This window comes from Pristiophorus japonicus, chromosome 24, assembly GCF_044704955.1.
Source record: "Pristiophorus japonicus isolate sPriJap1 chromosome 24, sPriJap1.hap1, whole genome shotgun sequence".
Classification (NCBI taxonomy): Eukaryota; Metazoa; Chordata; class Chondrichthyes; family Pristiophoridae; genus Pristiophorus; species Pristiophorus japonicus.
Genome location: NC_092000.1, coordinates 630,624 through 651,252, shown reverse-complemented (window position 1 = coordinate 651,252; position 20,629 = coordinate 630,624). Strand labels below are relative to the sequence as shown.

General features: G+C 47.8%; 1 protein-coding gene across 3 annotated transcripts in view; it reads right to left on the bottom strand.

Annotated features, from left to right (window-relative positions):
- Window positions 1-10,409: 10,409 nt before the first annotated feature.
- Window positions 10,410-20,629, bottom strand: part of LOC139237862 (ral guanine nucleotide dissociation stimulator-like 1) — a 95,939-nt gene continuing 85,719 nt past the window's right edge. For all 3 annotated transcript variants that reach the window (XM_070867093.1, XM_070867095.1, XM_070867094.1), the window contains 2 exons: window positions 12,969-13,083; window positions 10,410-12,866 (listed from right to left, as the gene is read on the bottom strand). In XM_070867093.1, coding sequence (XP_070723194.1) covers window positions 12,733-12,866; window positions 12,969-13,083 — 249 coding nt within the window. In that variant the 3' untranslated portion in view covers window positions 10,410-12,732. The remainder of the gene's footprint in view (window positions 12,867-12,968; window positions 13,084-20,629) is intronic.

Below are 20,629 nucleotides of genomic sequence, written 5' to 3'. Positions count from 1 at the left end.
AGACCAATGGTATCTTGGCCTTTATTGCAAAGGGGATGGAATATAAAAGCAGGGAAGTCTTGCTACAGTTATACAAGGTATTGGTGAGGCCACACCTGGAATACTGCGTGCAGTTTTGGTTTCCATATTTAATAAAGGATATACTTGCTTTGGAGGCAGTTCAGAGAAGGTTCACTCGGTTGATTCCGGAGATGAGGGGGTTAACTTATGAGGAAAGGTTGAGTAGGTTGGGCCTCTAATCATTGGAATTCAGAAGAATGAGAGGTGATCTTATCGAAACGTATCAGATTATGAGGGGGGCTCGACAAGGTGGATGCAGAGAGGATGTTTCCACTGATGGGGGAAACTAGAACTAGAGGGCATGGTCTTAGAATAAGGGGCCGCCCATTTAAAACTGAGATGAGGAGGAATTTCTTCTCTCAGAGGGTTGTAAATCTGTGGAATTCGCTGCCTCAGAGAGCTGTGGAAGCTGGGACATTGAATAAATTTAAGATGGATATAAACAAGCAGGGAACGGGCGGGGAAGTGGACCTGAGTCCATGATCGGATCAGCCATGGCGGAGCAGGCTCGAGGGGCCGTATGGCCTACTCCTGTTCCTATTTCTTATATTCTTTCTGTTTGCCCCTCTCTTTCCATCTCCTGTTTCTCACTCACTCGATGTCTGTCCATCTCTAACTCATGATTTTTCTCTTTCTGCCTCCCTAGCTGAGGGGTTGCTGTTAATGATGAATCTTAATGTGTTCCTATGAAATTCCTTTATCTGTCATTTTTGTCAGATGCCTTTAACCCATTTAAGATAAACAAGAAAGTGCTGTGTTCATCTGTAAATATTGCAATCAGCAATTTCTAGGCTTCTTTCTGTGTCTCTAACTCCCTGGCTTTCGTTTCATTTCTGGGTTTTTTTCTGTCTGTCACCTATATCTTCCTGTTTTCTCCCCTGTTCATGCCTATTTTCCAGGGTTTTTTTCCCTCTCCCTCCTCCCACTCTGGTTTTGCTGTTACTTCTGTGTGCCTGTCCAGTTCTGACATCCGGTTCTGGATGAGCAGAAGTTTTCTCCAATTGAATATTGGGATGACCGAAGCCATTGTCTTCGGTCTCTGCCACAAACTCCGTTCCCTAGACACTGACTCCATCCCTCTCCCCAACTCCTGTCTGAGGCTGAACCAGACTGTTCACAACCTTAGTGTCACATTTGACCCTGAAATAAGCTTTCGCCCACATATCCGTAGCATAACCAAGCCTGCCTATTTCCACCTCCGTAACATCACCCGTCTCCGCCCTTGCCTCAGCTCATCTGCTGCTGAAACTCTCATCCGTGCCTTTGTTACCTCTAGACTTGACTATTCCAACACACTCCTGGCTGGCCTCCCACAATCTACCCTACATAAACGAGAAGAGATCCAAAACTCAGTTGCCCGTGTCCTAACTTGCACCAAGTCCCGCTCACTCATCACCCCTGTGCTCGCTGACCTACATTAGTTTCTGGTTAAGCAATACCTGAATTTCAAAATTCTCATCCTTATTTTCAAATCCCTCCATGGCCTCGCCCCTCCCTATCTCTGAAATCTCCTCTCGCCCCACCCCTCCCCCCCGAGATCTCTGCGCTCCTCTAATTCTGCCCTCCTGAGCATCCTTGATTGTAATCGCTCAACTATTGGTGGCCGTGCCTTCTGTTGCCGAGGCCCCAAGCTCTGGAACTCTGCCTAAACCTCTCTGCCTCTCTTTCCTCCTTCAGGACGCTCCTTAAAACCTACCTCTTCGATCAATCATCTGCGCTAATGCAGCTCAGTGTCAAATTTTTATCGCATTATCCTCCTGTGAAGCACCTTGGGACGTTTCACTATGTTAAAATGCTATATAAATACAAGTTGTTGTTGCTATTCTCTCTCCCCGACTGACTTGGCTCTCTCTAATTTTCTGTGTATCTTTCTTTCTGATTGGTGGTGTTTATTTCCCTCTGTCATTCTCTATTTCTCTCTTGCTGTCTCAGTTTCATGTTTTGTCTGGATCTCTCTATTTATCGATCTGTTAATCTCTCCAGCCTGACACTCCCAGAGAGCTCATGTAAAAACAGCATTGTCTGGTCCAAACCAGGCGGTGAAACTCTCATTCTCACTCTGTGCCCTTCCTCGCTGCTTCACTGTCGCTTTATGTCTCTTCTTCCTTTGTCTTATTTGCTTCATTCTTTGACTTACTCTCTATTTTCCTGTCTTCAGTTCTCTTTCCCTACACATCTGTTGCTGTCTGTGGATCGCACAGAGAATCCGCTCAGTTTCTGGAAATCAGAAAACTCCTAACACCTTATAGAAAGGGAATCCTGGGAAGCCCCAGAGGAACAGTAAGAGCTGGTTATTTTTAAATTCAAATCAGAATTATGTCATCACTCTGCTGGACTGGTCAAATGAATTTTTGTTTCATTTTAGTAATGTTTTTGTATGGCTGGTAGGGAGGCTTCATTATTAATAAAACAGAATGCAGCTCCAACATGTGAAAAGGAAAAGACAGATTATCATTTCAAATGAAGACCCTTCAGCAGAACTTTGCACTGCTGAGTGTGAATCACTGTAGTACAGCTACAGACAGGAGACCGAGAGAGTGTGAGCGAAGGAGAATGGAGGACAGAGCAGAGGCAAATTGTGTATGAGAGAAAGAGAGAAGATAGGTAGAGAGAGAAGACAAACAGTGCGAGGAAGTGAGAATGAAAGAGAAGAGGAGAGACAAAAAGGGAGAATGTGAGGGAGAGGGAAATGGAACAAATTGTATTTGAGGGAAAATAAAGGAGACGGTGAGGGAAAAGGAGAGAAGACAGAGAGAGAAGTCAGAGAATGAAAGAATGGAGACCGAGGGAGAAAGAAGAGCTAGTGCGAGAGAATGTAAATAATAGAGGGCAGAGACTGAGAGTGTGAGTAAGTGCATGGGAGTTTCACCTCCCCCGGTTTGGATCAGGCAATCCAATTTTTACATGAGCTCTGGGAAATTCCTATCTAGTAAAGTGAATGACAAAAGTTTGATTTGTAAGATGGAGCTTTGCTTTTCCCACATGTGGGGTCACGGTGACACTAGTTGCATTGTGTGGTGCTGCCATACAGGAGCTATTAAGGCTGTGTCAATTGTCCACATATACTGCAATTATATTTTACAAGCATTTTACTGTTTTTATTTCAGATTTCCAGCATCGCAGTACTTTGCTTTTGTTTTATAACAGTGGGCTGGTGATCCTGTGAAAATGAAAAGACACAACATTTGGGGTATCCCTTTGTTCTGAAGAAAGGTCGGGGGTAATATATTAACATGGATAGAGGATTGGCTAACTAACAGAAAACAGAGAGTCGGAAACATAGAAACATAGAAAATAGGTGCAGGAGTAGGCCATTCGGCCCTTCGAGCCTGCACCACCACCATTCGATAAGATCATGGCTGATCATTCCTTCAGTATCCCTTTCGTGTTTTCCCTCCATACCCCCTTGATCCCTTTAGCCGTATGGGCCATAGTTAACTCCCTCTTGAATATATCCAATGAACTGGCCTCAACAACTCTCTGTGGTAGGGAATTCCACAGGTTAATAACTCTCTGAGTGAAGAAGTTTCTCCTCATCTCAGTCTTAAATGGCCTACCCCTTATCCTAAGACTATGTCCCCTGGTTCTGGAATAAATGGTTCATTCTATGGTTGGCAATCAGTAACAATTGGGTGCTGCAGGGATCAGTGCTGGGACCCCAACTATTTACAATCTATATTAACGACTTGGAAGAAAGGATCGAGTGTAACGTAGCCAAGTTTGCTGATGATACAAAGATGGGAGGAAAAGCAATGTGTGAGGAGGACACAAAAAATCTGCAAAAGGACATAGATAGGCTAATTGTGTGGCCAAAAATTTGGCAGATGTAGTATAATGTTGGAAAGTGTGAGGTCATGCACTTTGGCAGAAAAAAAATCAAAGAGTAAGTTATTATTTAAATGGAGAAAGATTGCAAAGTGCTGCAGTACAGCGGGACCTGGGGGTCCTGGTGCATAAAACACAAAAGGTTAGTCTGCAGGTACAGCAAGTGATCAGGAAGGCCAATGGAATCTTGGCCTTTATTGCAAAGGGGATGGAGTATAAAAGCAGGGAAGTCTTGCTACAGCTATACAGGGTATTGGTGAGGCCACACCTGGAGTACTGCGTGCAGTTTTGGTTTCCATATTTAAGAAAGGATATACTTGCTTTGGAGGCAGTTCAGAAAAGATTCACTCGGTTGATTCCGGAGATGAGGGGGTTGCTTAAGAGGAAAGGTTGAGTAGGTTGGGCCTCTACTTATTAGAGTTCAGAAGAATGAGAGGTGATCTTATCAAAATGTATAAGATAATGAGGGGGCTTGACAAGGTGGATGCAGAGAGGATATTTCCACTGATAGGGGAGACTAGAACTCGGGGGCATAATCTTAGAATAAGGGGTCACCCATTTAAAACTGAGATGAGGAGAAATTTCTTCTCCAAGAGTTGTAAATTTGTGGAATTCGCTGCCTCGGAGAGCTGTGGAATCTGGGGCATTGAATATATTTAAGATGGAGATTGACAGTTTTTTAAATCGATAAGGGGTTATGGGGAGCGGGCAGGGAAGTGGACCCGAGTCCATGATCAGATCAGCCATGATCTTATTGAATGGCGGAGCAGGCTCGAGGGGGCCGTATGGCCTACTCCTGCTCCTATTTCTGATGTTCTTATGGTCCAGACTCCATACCCAAAACATTAACTCTTTTCAGAAGCTTAAGTACCTGCTTTGTATTTCTGCATTATCTGTTATTACTGTAAGATATAATGTCATATGTATATATATATATATATACACAAAATGTTCAGTAAATATAGCATGTCACTTTATATAGTACTTGTATATGCTGCAGATACTGTATACATTATTTATACATTGTAAATACCTTATATGGTACAGATACTTTTTAAAGTATAAAGGTACCTGTATATAGTTCAGATACAATTTATAGTAATATAGTACACATGCTGTATATGCTATAAGGAAGAAATTTCATTTATAACCTGGAGAGCAAATTGAGAGGAGATTTGATGGTGGTGTTCAAAATCATGAGGGGGCTGGACAGAGCAGATCGAGAGAAACTGTTCCCATTGGCGGAAGGGTCCAGAACCAGAGGACACAGATTTAAGGTGATTGACAAATGAACCAAAGGTGACATGAAGGAAAACTTTTTTATGCAGCGAGTGTTTAGGATCTGGAACACACTGCCTGAAAGGCTGGAGGAGGCAGGTTCAATTGATGCTTTCAGAAGGGAATTGGATAAGTACCTGAAGGATTTTGTTTTTGCAGGGCTATGGGGAAAGGGTGAGGGAGTGGGATTAGCTGAAGTGCTCTTGCAGAGAACCGGCACGGGCTCGATGGGCCGAATGGCCGCCTTCTGTGCTGTAACCGTTCTATGATCCCAAAGTGCTTCACGCCCAATAAAGTACTTTTAACGTGTAGGCCTTGTTGTAACGTAGGAAACACAGCAGCCAATTGGAACACAGCAAGCTCCCACAAACAACAGAGATAAGTGACTAGATAATCTATTTTAATCATGTCATTTGAGGGACAAAGGTTGTCCAGGACACTGGGAGAATTACCCTGCTCTTCTTCAAATAGTTCTATATGATCTTTGAGAGAGTAGACAGGGCTTCAGTTTAACATCTGATCTGAGAGACACCAGTACTGCACTCGAGTGTCAGCCTGGATTGTGTGCACAAGTTCCCAGACTGGGGCTTACAACCACAACCTTCTAACTCAACAGAGCCAAGGCTGATACCAGATACAAGAGATACCTTGTAAAGAAATAAGAGAGAGAGTGTGTGTGTAACACAATATATATAGGGTACTTATATAGGGTACAGATATCTAGTATATATTGTTCAGAAATTGTGTATAGCACAAAACACATACTTTACATATAGTACAGATATCTTATATAGTACAGAAAGACAGACTTGGATTTATACAGCGCCTTTCACGGTCACCGGACATCTCAAAAGTGCTTTACAGCCAATGAAGTCCCTTTGAAGCATAGTCACTGTTAAAATGTAGAAATGTGGCAGCAAATTTGTGCACAGCAAGGTCCCACAAACCAATGAAATAATGACCAGATAATCTGTTTTAAAGATGTTGGCTGAAGGATAAATATTGGCCAGGGCACCGGGGAGAACTCTCCTGCTCTTCTTTGACACAGTGCCATGGGATCGTTTACATCCACCTGTAAGGGCAGACAGGGCCTCGGTTTAACGTCTAATCTGAAAGAAGGCACCTCCGACAGTGCAGCACTCCCTCAGTCTTGCACTGGAATGTCAGCCAAGATAATGTGAACAATTCTCGGGAGTGAGACTTGAACCCACAACCTCTGACTCAGACGAGACTGCTCCCGAGCTATGGCTGACACTTACACCATGGACAGTACAAAATACTTTATATTTAATAGATATATTACATATAAGTGGATTTTTTTTTGCTCTGTCAAGCCCGTGTGGTGGCCTCCACACGTTAAAAAAAAAATCCACGCACAGGCATCTTCCACCCTTCAGGATTTAGTCGGAACCTGGAATTTTAGGTCCTTCATTGAAACACCTGTGAACTTTTTGACGTGGAAACAAGTCATCCTCGGTTCGAGGGACTGCCTATGATTATATAAAGTGCATAAATGGTATAGATATGTACATCAACATAGGCAGTCCCTCGAAGCGAGGATGACTTGCTTCCACGCCGAAAAGGGATAAGTTCACAGGTGTTTCAATGAAGGACCCAATATTCCAGATCCCGAACTACATCCTGAAGGGTGGAAGATGCCAGTGCGTGGGTTTTTTAACGTTGCACACCAGCCACCGCACGGGTTTGACAGAGCTAAGTCTTGGTCCAGTGGCAAGGGTTAACCAGGACGGATGGAGACCTGCTCTGCTGCATAGGTCTCACTTATCCCTCCTCTCAAACCCCTCTCATACCCCTCTCATCTTCCATTCACTTCAATTGAAAGGAAACGGACAGATTATACCAGTCAGGATGTGAAAGATCTTTACAGCAGATTCTATGACAACATTTACATCTGATTATACCATAGAATACATATAACATTAAATACACCAATCCCCAGTTTGAGTTACGAGATGTACACTTGGTGTCTGCTCTGAAAATTCCACCCGCGGGTTTTGGGTCACAGGCGGAGCGGGAGTTGAGGAATCTGGGGAGTTTCACAGACGGGAAGTGGGAGGAAGGCGGCGATCCCCCGGCGCCGCCCATCGCAAACTCGGAAACTCTCAGCGGCAAAGGGGAAGCGGCTGGTCCGTGCGCGAATATCGCGGCGTTACTGCGGCTTTCAGCCCGAATATTGGGCTGAGAGTGGGAGAGCCGCCGACCCAGCACTTGTCACAGTCCGGCCAGCGCCCCGTGTAAAGGGGCTTTCCCCCCGGGGGCAACCCGGCGGCTTCCCGGCCCCGCACCGGGAGTTACCGGTACATACCGGCCCCGCACCGGGAGTAACCGGCCCCAACACCGGGAGTTACCGGTACATACCGGCCCCGCACCGGGAGTAACCGGCCCCAACACCGGGAGTTACCGGTACATACCGGCCCCGCACCGGGAGTAACCGGCCCCAACACCGGGAGTACCGGGCCCCGCACCGGGAGTTACCGGTACATAACGGCCCCACACCGGGAGTACCGGGCCCCGCACCGGGAGTTACCCCGCACCGGGAGTTACCCCACACCGGGAGTTACCGGTACATAACGGTCCCACACCGGGAGTAACCGGCCCCAACACCGGGAGTACCGGGCCCCGCACCGGGAGTTACCCCGCACCGGGAGTTACCGGTAGATAACGGCCCCACACCGGGAGTAACCGGCCCCAACACCGGGAGTACCGGGCCCCGCACCGGGAGTTACCCCGCACCGGGAGTTACCGGTACATAACGGCCCCACACCGGGAGTTACCGGCCCCACACCGGGAGTTACCCCGCACCGGGAGTTACCGGTACATAACGGCCCCGCACCGGGAGTAACCGGCCCCAACACCGGGAGTACCGGGCCCCGCACCGGGAGTTACCCCACACCTGGAGTACCGGCCCCACACCGGGAGTTACCGGTACATAACGGCCCCACACCGGGAGTTACCGGCCCCGCACCGGGAGTTACCCCACACCTGGAGTACCGGCCCCACACCGGGAGTTACCGGTACATAACGGCCCCACACCGGGAGTTACCGGCCCCGCACCGGGAGTTACCCCACACCTGGAGTACCGGCCCCACACCGGGAGTTACCGGTACATAACGGCCCCACACCGGGAGTTACCGGCCCCGCACCGGGAGTTACCCCACACCTGGAGTACCGGCCCCACACCGGGAGTTACCGGTACATAACGGTCCCACACCGGCAGTTACCGGCCCCAACACCGGGAGTACCGGGCCCCGCACCGGGAGTTACCCCGCACCGGGAGTTACCGGTACATAACGGCCCCACACCGGGAGTTACCGGCCCCAACACCGGGAGTACCGGGCCCCACACCGGGAGTTACCCCACACCGGGAGTTACCGGCCCCGCACCGGGAGTTACCCCACACCGGGAGTTACCGGTACATAACGGCCCCGCACCGGGAGTTACCCCACACCGGGAGTTACCGGTACATAACGGCCCCACACCGGGAGTTACCGGCCCCGCACCGGGAGTTACCCCACACCGGGAGTTACCGGTACATACCGGCCCCAACACCGGGAGTTACCCCGCACCGGGAGTTACCGGCTCCACACGGCGGGCGGGGCGGGTGTTACCGGACCCCCAACTCTCCCGATAACCTCGGGAAATGCAGTTGAAGGGGGCCTCGGGCAGTCGCGCACCCTGAGCGTTCGGCAAAGGCACATCGGGCCGTGTTCCACTCACCGGGCGGCAGGTTACTCGGTTATTCTCCCGGTTTGCTGTGGTCCAGTGGAGCGCACCCTTCGCTTCCATGGCACAAGGTTGTGGCTTCAAGTCCCGGCTCAGAGACCTGAGCACAAAAACTTTGGCTGACCAGACTCCAATGCAGTGCTGATGGAGCGCTGCACTGTCGGAGGTGGCGTCTTTCGGATAGCTGTTAATCCGAGGCCCGTCTGCCCTCTCGGGTGGATGGAAAAGATGCCATGACACTATTTTGAAGAGGAGCATTGGAGTTATCCCCAGTGTCCTGGCCAATATTTAGCCCTCAATCAACATTACTAAAACAGATTATCTGGTCATTATTTCATTGCTGTTGGTGGGAGCTTGCTGTGCACAAATTGGCTGCAATGTTTCCTGTTACAGAAGTGACTACACTTCAAAAGTACCTCAGTGGTTTTGGAGTGTAGGCAGGAATATCGGCAGAGCCCAGGTACAGAGGAGTGGGAAGGTCGGGCGGATGAGTAGCGAGTGTGGCGAGATGCAGTGAATGTTTATGGCGGAGGAACGGTGAGGGATCGTGGCGGAGGAGCGGCGAATGAGGGTTCGGGGCCCAGAAGAGCCGAGGGCCCAGGGGCAGCACGGCCCAGCCCACACTGCGATAGGTGTGCACTGGGTCAGTGCAGCAGAGCAGGTCTCCAGTCGTCCTGGGTAACCCTTGCCACTGGACCAAGGCCTAGCTCTGTCAAGCCCGTGTGGTGGCTGGTGTACAACGGTCACCCCACGTTAAAACAATCCACACACAGGCATCTTCCACCCTTCAATTGGAGTTCAGGACTGGAACATCGGGTCCTTCATTCAAACACCTGTGAATTCGTGGAAGTAAGTCCTCCTCGTTCGAGGGACAGCCTATGATGATGATTGGTTGTAAAGCACTTTGGGACAACTGGTGGTCGAGAAAGGTGCTGTAGAAATCCCAGATCCAGGAAGATGGGCACATTTGCCAACTCTGCTTAGAGATATTCCTGGAGTCTGATCACTTGACAGTCTGCAAGGGTTATTGTGTGTACCTGAGAGTGATTGGGTCTCCCTTGGTTGAATATGTTTGCTTGTAGTTTCAGGCCAACAGCTATTGTGAGACAAGTTCTAAGAAGCAGGAGGCCACCTGTGAGCAGTCAAAGAGGGCAAAAAGATGAGTGTGGGTTTCAAGGGGAGAAACCATAGGTGGAAGGAACTTTAATTTACCAGTAACTAATGGTAACTCACTAAAATTGCACTGATAATTAATAGTAAGATTGTGTGTCTGTGCATGTGTGCATGGAGTGTGCTGGTCATTAGAAGTGGATGCAGTGATGGCGAGCGAGAGTGAGTTGGTTATTATGAAAAGGATGGAGTATGTGTCTGTGCACTATATAGCAATACTAGTATTGATAAAATAGAAAGTTTGTGAGAGAGAAGATTGAGGAAGGACTATCCCAGCAATGACAAGATGTCACATTTGAAGGAACTTTATTCCAGAATTGATAAAACTCATACACACATTCTGAAAATTAAACCTTTGTAATGATTCGTTGTTGTTTCTAAAAGTAACATTACACAAGCTTTCATCAAGGTCATGGTGACTGTTACAGGGTACTGGGGAGTGAGCCTGAAGCTATAGCACACACGAGACCTGCAGGACAATGCTCTTCCTGACACTTTTTAATATTTTTCTCTCTTCCTCACCTAAAAATGCCAGAATTTGGTTCCACAGCACCACAATGGTACCATCACCAATGTGGCCATTCGTAATGTGTGAGCCTAGATATAATGCCAACAGGTTATTTGACTTTAAGAAGTGTAACAGCTGTGCCTGGTCTTATCCGTACACAACCCAAATCCACAAACAGACAGGGGTCACTGCAGGAGGATTTTTCTTCAATCCCAGAAGTGCTGAGGGTAATTGGAACACCCCAAACGGTAATTCAGCATAGATCAGAGATGGAACCTGGACTCTCCTAACTCAGCTACACACTGGCTTCACAGCTGAGCCCTCAGGAAACTCTTGTTTAAAACTGTCAATGAGACCAGTAGTACATATTTAGACTCTGTAAAACATATCCGTAGTATTTGAGTTGCACACCAGCCAGAGACAATCACACTGCCAGCTGAAATGAAGCTGCCCTGCGTTTAGGTACCAATTGCCCCAGGGAGCATTTGGAAGGTAAATCATTAATTCATTGTACGTTAGTGATTGGACGTGGAGCGACTCCAGCTGACCTACCCAGTGATTTTCTGACAGACATTTTCCCAAATTCCTGACAGGTTAATACAATTTTATGGAAGACACAATGTGATCTCTCTCTTACTGCCATTCAAGATGGATGCCGCACTCACATCCTGATTCCTCAGGTAATGACTGGCCCATGGGCAAGTGTTTTGAACAGACTTTGCTGTACTTGAATGAGACTGAAGGTTCCAGTTGTTTGCATGTTCTGCCAGTAATTGTGCTGGAAATTTTCCAGTTGTGGTTTTCAATAATGTCATGCGGATTGTTGGAACACACTCGTGCCTCCCGTATCACAGACAGTTCATTTTCACTTCTCTAGTCATTTCCCAGCTTTGTGCAGAACATTTTAATTTAACTTGTTCTCACCAGAGAACGCTTTTCTAAGGACACACCTCTCTCTAGTGACTAAGCTTCTCCTCTCCTCTCTCCACTCTTGTAACACGTCTCCTCACATTATTACAGCAAATGATTCTTCACATTCATTAGCAGCAGCCAGCGGAATTCGTGTTCCATTTCCAGCAGCAACACAGTGCCCCCATCCCCCATCCCACCAACAAACAGACAAAGCACCAGTCTGCTGATCTCACTGAATGACTCGTGGGCTGTGTGTCGAGCTGAGCAGTAGATCTGGATCTGGATTTCAATCCAATGCAGGCTGATGAGTTGACATTTTGCTGCTTTGAGATAGGTTTTGATGTCAGTGTACATTCTGCAGCTATATAAATGTAAGTTGTTGTTGTATCTAACCATTGCTGTGCTTGTCCTGGGAGTGCTTGACACTGGTATGGGATGGATAGCTTCCTTCTAAGCTGTCCGTCTATTATTCTGTGAGTTGGCAGCAGTAGGGGCTACAACCGGTGGGTGTCGACATCCATCGATTAGGGATCGAGTTTTAAACAATGCCGTGCTGGAACCATTCTATGATTCTACTGCATTCCATTGCATCTTTCGATTTAATGATCACTAGAAAATGAGATCGATAGAGTTATGAAACACATACGTTGGTTTAAGATACATCCCATGCCACATTTCAGCCTCCTGATCCCTGCCCTTTTCAAAAAACCCTCCAGTCATTGGATCAGACTGAACTTTTAACAAAACATCCGAGGAGATTGCCCATTGTCTTATATTTGGTCCTTATCCATCACATGGATAGTCTAACCAGAAGCAGTGAAACATCACATAGTCGGGGGATAGAATCAAGACTTTGAGATTGTTGGACGGTCGTCGTTTTGTCGTCGACTTCTTCACCTCAGTTAACAAGTTTTTTAAAGTTAATTCAGTAGAATTTCTTCTATGTTTTCCATTGTTTATGACTCATGAACTAAGATGCTGACACTTGGCAGGTTTCTGTTCCATGGGCAATGGTCGACCTCTCACACCGCACCCAGAAAGCCAATGTTCATGTGTGGGTCTAAGCAGTGAGTGTTAGCAGGATAAGCAACTGTGGGAGATATCACCGCCAAACATGTCTCTAACCCAGTCCCATATCTACCACTTCTCTATCAGTAAACCTAGAGTGTGAACTAGAAGAGGGGAAGAGTTTTATCTTCAGCCTCGGGGCACATTCCATCACAGTCCTCGTTTGATTAACTTTTTGATGCTCGTGTGAGCACTGACCCAAGATTCTGAAACCTTGTAGCTGTTTTCCTCAGAATGAAGTTAAAATCCACAGCAGTGTTCATGGCGTAAAATACATTGGCGTGATCTGGTATAATGAGCTCTGAAAAAGTAAAGTCAGATCATAACATGATACAGTGGTTTGTAATCAGAGTCACTCACAAAAGACTTGTCTGTAATAAAATAAGTATCTCTGAACCATTACCTTGGCCTTCAGCAATGATCTGTGAAAGCTGGAATTGCTCAGGCCGCTCAGATTCTAAATGATGTTTGGCTAAAGCTCGCTGGATAACGACTGGGGTCTTGTCTTGATTGGTCAACTGTCAAAGAAGAGTATAATGTCCAAGATTATTTGCAAATCAGTTTTGAATCATTACTGGCCAGTGTCAGACACAAACTGAATCATTACTGGCCAGTATCAGACACAGACACAGACTGAATCTGTCATGTATGTAGACCATGTATACTAACTGTACAGTCACATAAGGTGTGCCACCAGAGGGCACTGTGGTGGGAGACCTGAGGGTCACCTGTACAGGTGTGCAGGACCCAGTATAAAAGGCTGCCCACCATGCCTGTGCCTCACTCTGGAGTTACAATAAATGGGACTAAGGTCACAACAGCTCAAGTACAATACTGGATCTCGTGGAGTCATTCATAAGCGTATTAAAGACATAACAACTGGCGACGAGATTATGAACTTTCACGCAAAAATGACTAACATTGGTGCATTAGAAAAGTTCTCAGCGGGTGAAGATTGGGAAGCCATTACGGAACGGCTTGACCAATATTCCGTAGCAAACGGCCTGGTCGGTGATGATGCGGCCACACTGGTAGATGAGCGCAGAGCTATCCTGTTGACCAGTTGTGGGCCAGTGGTCTACAGCCTCGTCAGAGACTTGCTTGCACCAGAGAAAACGACGACCAAGTCATACGAGGAGCTGAAAATGCTAATTCGGGACCAACTCAAACCGAAGGAGAGCATCCTCACGGCCAGGCATCGATTTTATACACACCGCTGCCCCGAGCAGCAGGAAATCGCGAAGTATGCTGCCGACCTCAGGAGGCTGGCAGGACCGTGTGAATTCGGCGCATCCCTCGCCGATGCGTTGCGGGACGTCCTCGTAATTGGCATCGGTCATGAGGACCACCTTCACAGGCTACTGTCTGCCGAAACCACCGTCATTCTGCAGAAGGCCATCAGCATCAGCCAGGCGTTCATGACCTCAAGCTGCAGCTCCAAGCAGATGATGACTCACTCTCAGGACTCAAACCGGGCAAGTACTGTAAATAGAATGGCGCCTTTCACAGGCAGAACTGCTGAAAGTGAATCTGCCCAGGGCAGAGCGTACAGGCCTCAGAGTCCGCCTACGGGTGCAAACGTAAGTCGAGTAGCACCATGCTGGCGTTGCGGAGGTAATCACAGGGCTCATCAGTGTCGGTTAAGAGACTATGTGTGCAAAGGCTGCAGCAGAAAGGGCTACCTCCAGCGAATGTGCAAAAGAGCTGTGACTCACCACGTGGAAGAGGAGTCAGCAGACGGCTATGAATCCAGCGCGGATTACGAGGAGATGGCTGGAGAGGCAGCTCAGTCCCAGGACGAAGTGTAAGGAGTATATACCTGCACCACAGATTGTCCTCCAGTGATAATGGAAGTCAAGATAAATGGTGTTCCAGTCTTCATGAAAGTGGACACGAGGGCGAGTCAGTCAGTAATGAGCCAGGAAGCCTTTGAGAGGCTATGGAATGATCAAGCTGAATGACCCAAGCTGGTCCCGGTTCAGGCAAAGCTTCACACCTACACCAAGGTAGTGCGGATGTAAATGTATCCCATGATGGTGCGGTGCACAATTTACCATTGTGGATTGTTTCAGGTGATGGACCAACACTACTTGGAAGAAGACGGATGGGAAGATTCATTGGAAGTGGGAAGACTTCATCCCTCCAGCGGTCGACGTCCCCCGTGCTCAGAGGCAGAGCAAGCCCCCACCTTCGGTTGGACCAGGCATCAGAGAGCAGATCCGCGCAGCCCCCGAGGCACAGACCGCTCATCACGACTGCGTGACGATGATCCGACCGGGACGACCTGAACGTACCTTCCCGGTTTCAGTGGCAGGACTCCTGGGGAGGAAGATTGGATCCGAGGGCACCTTCCCAGCTTCAGTGGCAGAATCCCTGGGAAAGAAGATCACGGCAGTCGACATCATGGGCAGGGAAAAGATGGTGTCCAAACCACGAGGTACAGCGCTAGTGGAGCAACGACACGTGGTTCCACGCAAGGAAGACGATTGGGGTAAAAGTAGTAAGGCCATTTTAAAGGAAGCCAGCAACCCGCCATTTTTGAATGAACTGCTTGAAATTGGTAACCAATGTAAAAGTCCAGCTGTAACGAGCAAAATGTTGTTGAGCGATGTCGGGTGCAAATTGCAATCAGCCAATGTAACAGGCGAACACCTAACGGTCGTATACAGGTCCAGCGGGCTACCCGATGCTGTAGCCTGTGTCCCCAGGACCAGAACGATGTATCATGAAGTGTCCCCACAGCTGACAGAAGTAGACAAGCCGCAGAGTAAACGATCCCCGGAGAGCAGAGGCACTGGTAGCGATACCCTTCCTCAGATCGGTCTAACATTGCCGGCACCCGACGGCATGAACCGCCACGGGCCAGAAACAGGAAACTGCGCCTATGCTCGCAGTCGGCTACCGTCGCCCACCACCCGGGTGGAAAAGGCGCAGCCCACAAACCCACTCACCACCACAGCAATGCCCAAGAGCGACGGGTCACCCACAATAGCTCCTCCGAATGGGACCTGGACCAGCCAGGATCCCAAACTAGAGAGTGCTCACAACGATGCCCTCAAGGAAAGTGAGTCAGCAGTCCCCTGCGAACTACTAGACAAGATGAGGCAGCCCCACCGTTGTTTGGACGAAACGCTCACTCGCTCAGACCGCTTCCCAGGGAGCAGCAGCGACACTGTGCAAACGAAAAGGACAGGGAGGTCACAGACCCATCAGCTGTCTTTGGGCCTGCCCGACACTAGGAGTAATGGCAAAAGCCCTGAGCTTCGGCAATTGAAGCAAAATGAGCTCACCTCACCCACAGACCCACTAGCATGGGGCTCTGCACCGCCACCAGACGACCCGCATCTCATCCAGCCATGCTGGAACTAGACTGTCCTTGTGTACCTGTACTGAGATACCTGTACTGATCATGTAAATGTACCACACAAAAAGAAACGCAACTGTAATCCACCTAACAAATGTACCAAGATGTAAATGTAAAACCCATGTGATGAACTTGAATGCAACTTGCATGTAACGGGCCATTAGCATGATCTCTGTGGGGGGGGGGAGAATGGAGTAGTCATGGACTCACAACCAGAAACCACTGGGACCACCACTGGCAACAAATCTCACCACCAACCCACCCAAGCTAGAAGCAACCCTCCAATGGTCAACCAGGAAGAGCAAAGCCCAGGTTAATTTGCATTAAAGACTTTGGGGGGGGGAGGGGGAAGTGATGTCATGTATGTAGACCATGTATACGAACTGTATAGTCACATAAGGTGTGCCACCAGAGGGCACTGTGGTGGGAGAGCTGAGGGTCACCTGCATAGGTATGCAGGGCCCAGTATAAAAGGCTGCCCACCATGCTTGTACCTCACTCTGGAGTTACAATAAATGGGACTAAGGTCACAACAGCTCAAGTACAATACTAGACCTCGTGGAGTCATTCATAAGAGTATTAAAGACATAAGCGAATCATTACTGGCCAGTATCAGACACAGACAGAATCATTACTGGCCAGTATCAGACACAGACAGAATCATTACTGGCCAGTATCAGGGCGAACGGAGGGTGAAAGGCTAGGCAATTGGGAGTTTGAAAGTTCTGTTGTAAATTACTTGGGGGAAGAGCTTTTTCCAGGGCTGGACACAGAAGGAAGCGGGCTTGGGAGGGCAAAGGAGGATGTGGGTGGTGAGGAATACAAGGAAGTGATCAGAGATGATCTTGCCTGTGATTTAGATGATAGGAATAGAGAGACCACATGAGATGGTGAGGTGGAAGGGTTGTCCTCCTATTACTCATCTATATGCTGCCCCTCGGCGACATCATCCGAAAACACAGAGTCAGTTTCCACAGGTTCGCTGACACCCAGCTCGACCTCACCACCACTTCTCTCAACCTCTCCACGGTCTCGAAATTGTCAGATTGCTTGTCTGTCATCCAGTACTGGATGTCAGAAATTTTCTCCAACTAAATATTGGGAAGACCAAAGCCATTGTCTTTGGTCATGCCACAAATTCCATTCCCTAGCCACCGACACCATCCCTCTCCCTGGCAACTGTCTGAGGCTGAACCACACTTTCTGCAACCTTGGTGGCGTTTTTGACCCCAAGATGATCTTCCGGCCACATATCTGCACCATCACTAAAACCGCCTATTTCCACCTCCATAACAACGCCCAACCCTTCCCCTGCCCCTGCCTCAGCTCATCTGCTGCTGCAACCCTCATCCATGACATTGTGACCACTAGACTTAACGATTCCAACTCACTCCTAGCTGAGCTACCATCTTCCACCCTCCATAAACTTGAGCTCATTCAAAACTCTGCTGCCTGTGACCTAACTCGCACCAAGACCCATTCACCTATCACTTTTGTGCTCACTGACCTACATTGGCTTCCAGTGAACCAATGCCTCAATTTTTAAATTCTCATAATTGTTTTAAATCCCTCCATGGTCTCACCCCTCCCTATCTCTGTAACCTCCTCCAGCCCTACAACCTTCTGAGATATCTGCGCTACTCCAATTCTGGCCTCTTGTGCATCCCCAATTTTAATCACTCCAACATTGGCAACTATGCCTTCAGCTGCCCAGGTCCTAAGCCTCTCCAGCACTCTCTCCTCCTTTAAGACGCTCCTTAAAACCTATCTTTTTGACCAAGCTTTTGGTCACCTGCCCTATTATCCCCTTGTATGTCTTGGTCTCCAATATTGTATGATAATACTCCTGTGATTGCCTTGACAGAAAAAAAAAGACTTGCGTTTATATAGCGCCTTTCATGACCACCGGACGTCTCAAAGCGTTTTACAGCCAATGAAGTACTTTTGGAGTGTAGTCACTGTTGTAATGTGGGATGTTTTACTATGTTAAAGGCACTATATAAATGCAAGTTGTTATTTTGTGTCCATGAATATGGGTAGGAGTTTATACGGAGGGAGGGAAACAAACTCGAAGACCGGGCACGGTGAGCTGAGATGGAGGTTGAAATCATCGAGGATGATTTAAAACTCCCGAAACTCTGTCTCCACCTCCCTCTCCTCCTTTGAGACTCTCCATAAATTGAGCTGGGACATGCCATGATGGGCCGAATGGACTGATTCTGAATCGTATAATTTCATGGTGGTATGGTGGGACAAATATCCTGTTCTGGGCCGCAACATTCTATGGTTTTGTGTGGTGAAGCGCCCTCTCTACCATCTCCTCATTATACTGACCCATGATTTGATAACTGAGCACTGTGACCTTTCCCATAGTAGTCAGGTGTTTGTAACCATGTGCTGCTGACACTTGTACAGTTAACACTTCGTTCTACTGCTCAATACCTGATCAAAGTCTGTTTCAACATCTCACAAGATAAGAAAAGGATATACTCATCAACCCAGAATAACTCAAAGCCCCCTCCCCCACTCCCATTTCCAGCACACAGTACTTGCAAATGCCAACATCGATTTATCCATAACGCCAAATCCCTCTGCAATTAACTTCTTAACACATTAAACCCAGATTGAGATGTTAACCTGTTTGTGTATGCATGTGACCATGTGGATGAGGGCAGTGCAGTTGATGATGTGTATGAACTTTGAAAAGACGTTTGATAAAGTACCAGACTTGTTAATAAAATTGAAGGAAGGAAGGTAGTGCAGGGGTCCCCTGCGGGCATCTCCCTTGGGTACTGTTGGGGGAGATGATTCATCAGGGGAAGGCAGCAACAGCCAAGTTCATGGCACCAGGGGTGGCTCTGCTGCACAGGAGGGCAGGAAAAAGAGTGGGAGAGCTATAGTGATAGGGGATTCTATTGTAAGGGGAACAGATAGGCGTTTTTGCGGCCGCAAACGAGACTCCAGGATGGTATGTTGCCTCCCTGGTGCAAGGGTCAAGGATGTCTCGGAGCGGCTGCAGCGCATTCTGGAGGGGGAGTGTGAACAGCCAGCTGTCGTGGTGCATATAGGTACCAACGATATAGGTAAAAAAACGGGATGAGGTCCTACAAGCTGAGTTTAAGGAGCTAGGAGTTAAATTAAAAAGTAGGACCTCAAAGGTAGTAATCTCAGGATTGCTACCAGTGCCACGTGCTAGTCAGAGTAGGAATGGCAGGATAGCTCAGAGGAATACGGGTCTTGAGAAGTGGTGGAGGAGGGAGGGATTTAAATTCCTGGGACATTGGAACCGGTTTTGGGGGAGGTGGGACCAGTACAAACCGGACGGTCTGCATCTGGGCAGGACTGAAACCAATGTCCAAGGGGGAGTGTTTGCTAGTGCTGTTGGGGAGGGGTTAAACTAATATGGCAGGGGGATGGGAACTTATGCAGAGACTGAGGGAAATAAAATGGGGGCAGAAGCAAAAGATAGAAAGAAGAAAAGTAAAAGTGGAGGGCATAGAAACCCAAGGCAAAGTCAAAAAGGGCCACATTACAGCAAAATTCTAAAGGGACAAAGTGTGTTAAAAAGACAAACCTGCAGGCTCTGTGCCTCAATGCGAGGAGTATTTGTAAAAGCTGGACGAAATAACTGCGCAGGCAGCTATTAACGAATATGATATAATTGGGATTACGGAGACATGGCTCCAGGATGGCCAAGGCTGGGAACTCAACATCCAGGGGTATATAACATTCAGGAAGGATAGACAGAAAGGAAAAGGAGGTGGGGTGGCGTTGCTGGTTAAAGAGGAAATTAATGCAATAGTAAGAAAGGACATTAGCTGGATGATGTGGAATCAGTATGGGTGGAGCAAAGGACAGAAAACGCTAGTGTGAGTTGTGTACAGACCATCAAACAGTAGTAGTGAGGTTGGGGACAGCATCAAACAAGAAATTAAGGATGCGTGCAATAAAGGTACAGCAGTTATCATGGGAGACTTTAATCTACATATAGATTGGTCTAACCAAACTGGTAGCAATACGGTGGAGGAGGATTTCCTGGAGTATATTAGGATGGTTTTCTAGACTAATATGTCGATGAACCAACTAGAGGGCTGGCCATCCTAGACTGGGTGGTGTGTAATGAGAAAGGACTAATTAGCAATCTTGTTGTGCGAGACCCCTTGGGGAAGAGTGACCATAATATGGTAGAATTCTTTATTAAGATGGAGAGTGACACAGTTAATTCAAAGACTCGGGTCCCGAACTTAAAGAAAGGTAACTTCGACGGTATGAGACGTGAATTGGCTAGAATAGACTGGCGAATGATACTTAAAGGGTTGACGGTGGATAGGCAATGGCAAACATTTAAAGATCACATGGGTGAACTTCAACAATTGTACATCCCTGCCTGGAGTAAAAACAAAACAGGAAAGGTGGCTCAACCGTGGCTAACAAGGGAAATGAGGGATAGTGTTAAATCCAAGGGAGAGGCATATAAATTGGCCAGAAAAAGCAGCAAACCTGAGGACTGGGAGAAATTTAGAATTCAGCAGAGGAGGACAAAGGGTTTAATTAGGAGGGGGAAAATAAGAGTATGAGAGGAAGCTTGCTGGGAACATAAAAACTGACTGCAAAAGCTTCTATAGATATGTGAAGAGAAAAAGATTAGTGAAGACAAACGTAGGTCCCTTGCAGTCAGAATCAGGTGAATTTATAGGGGA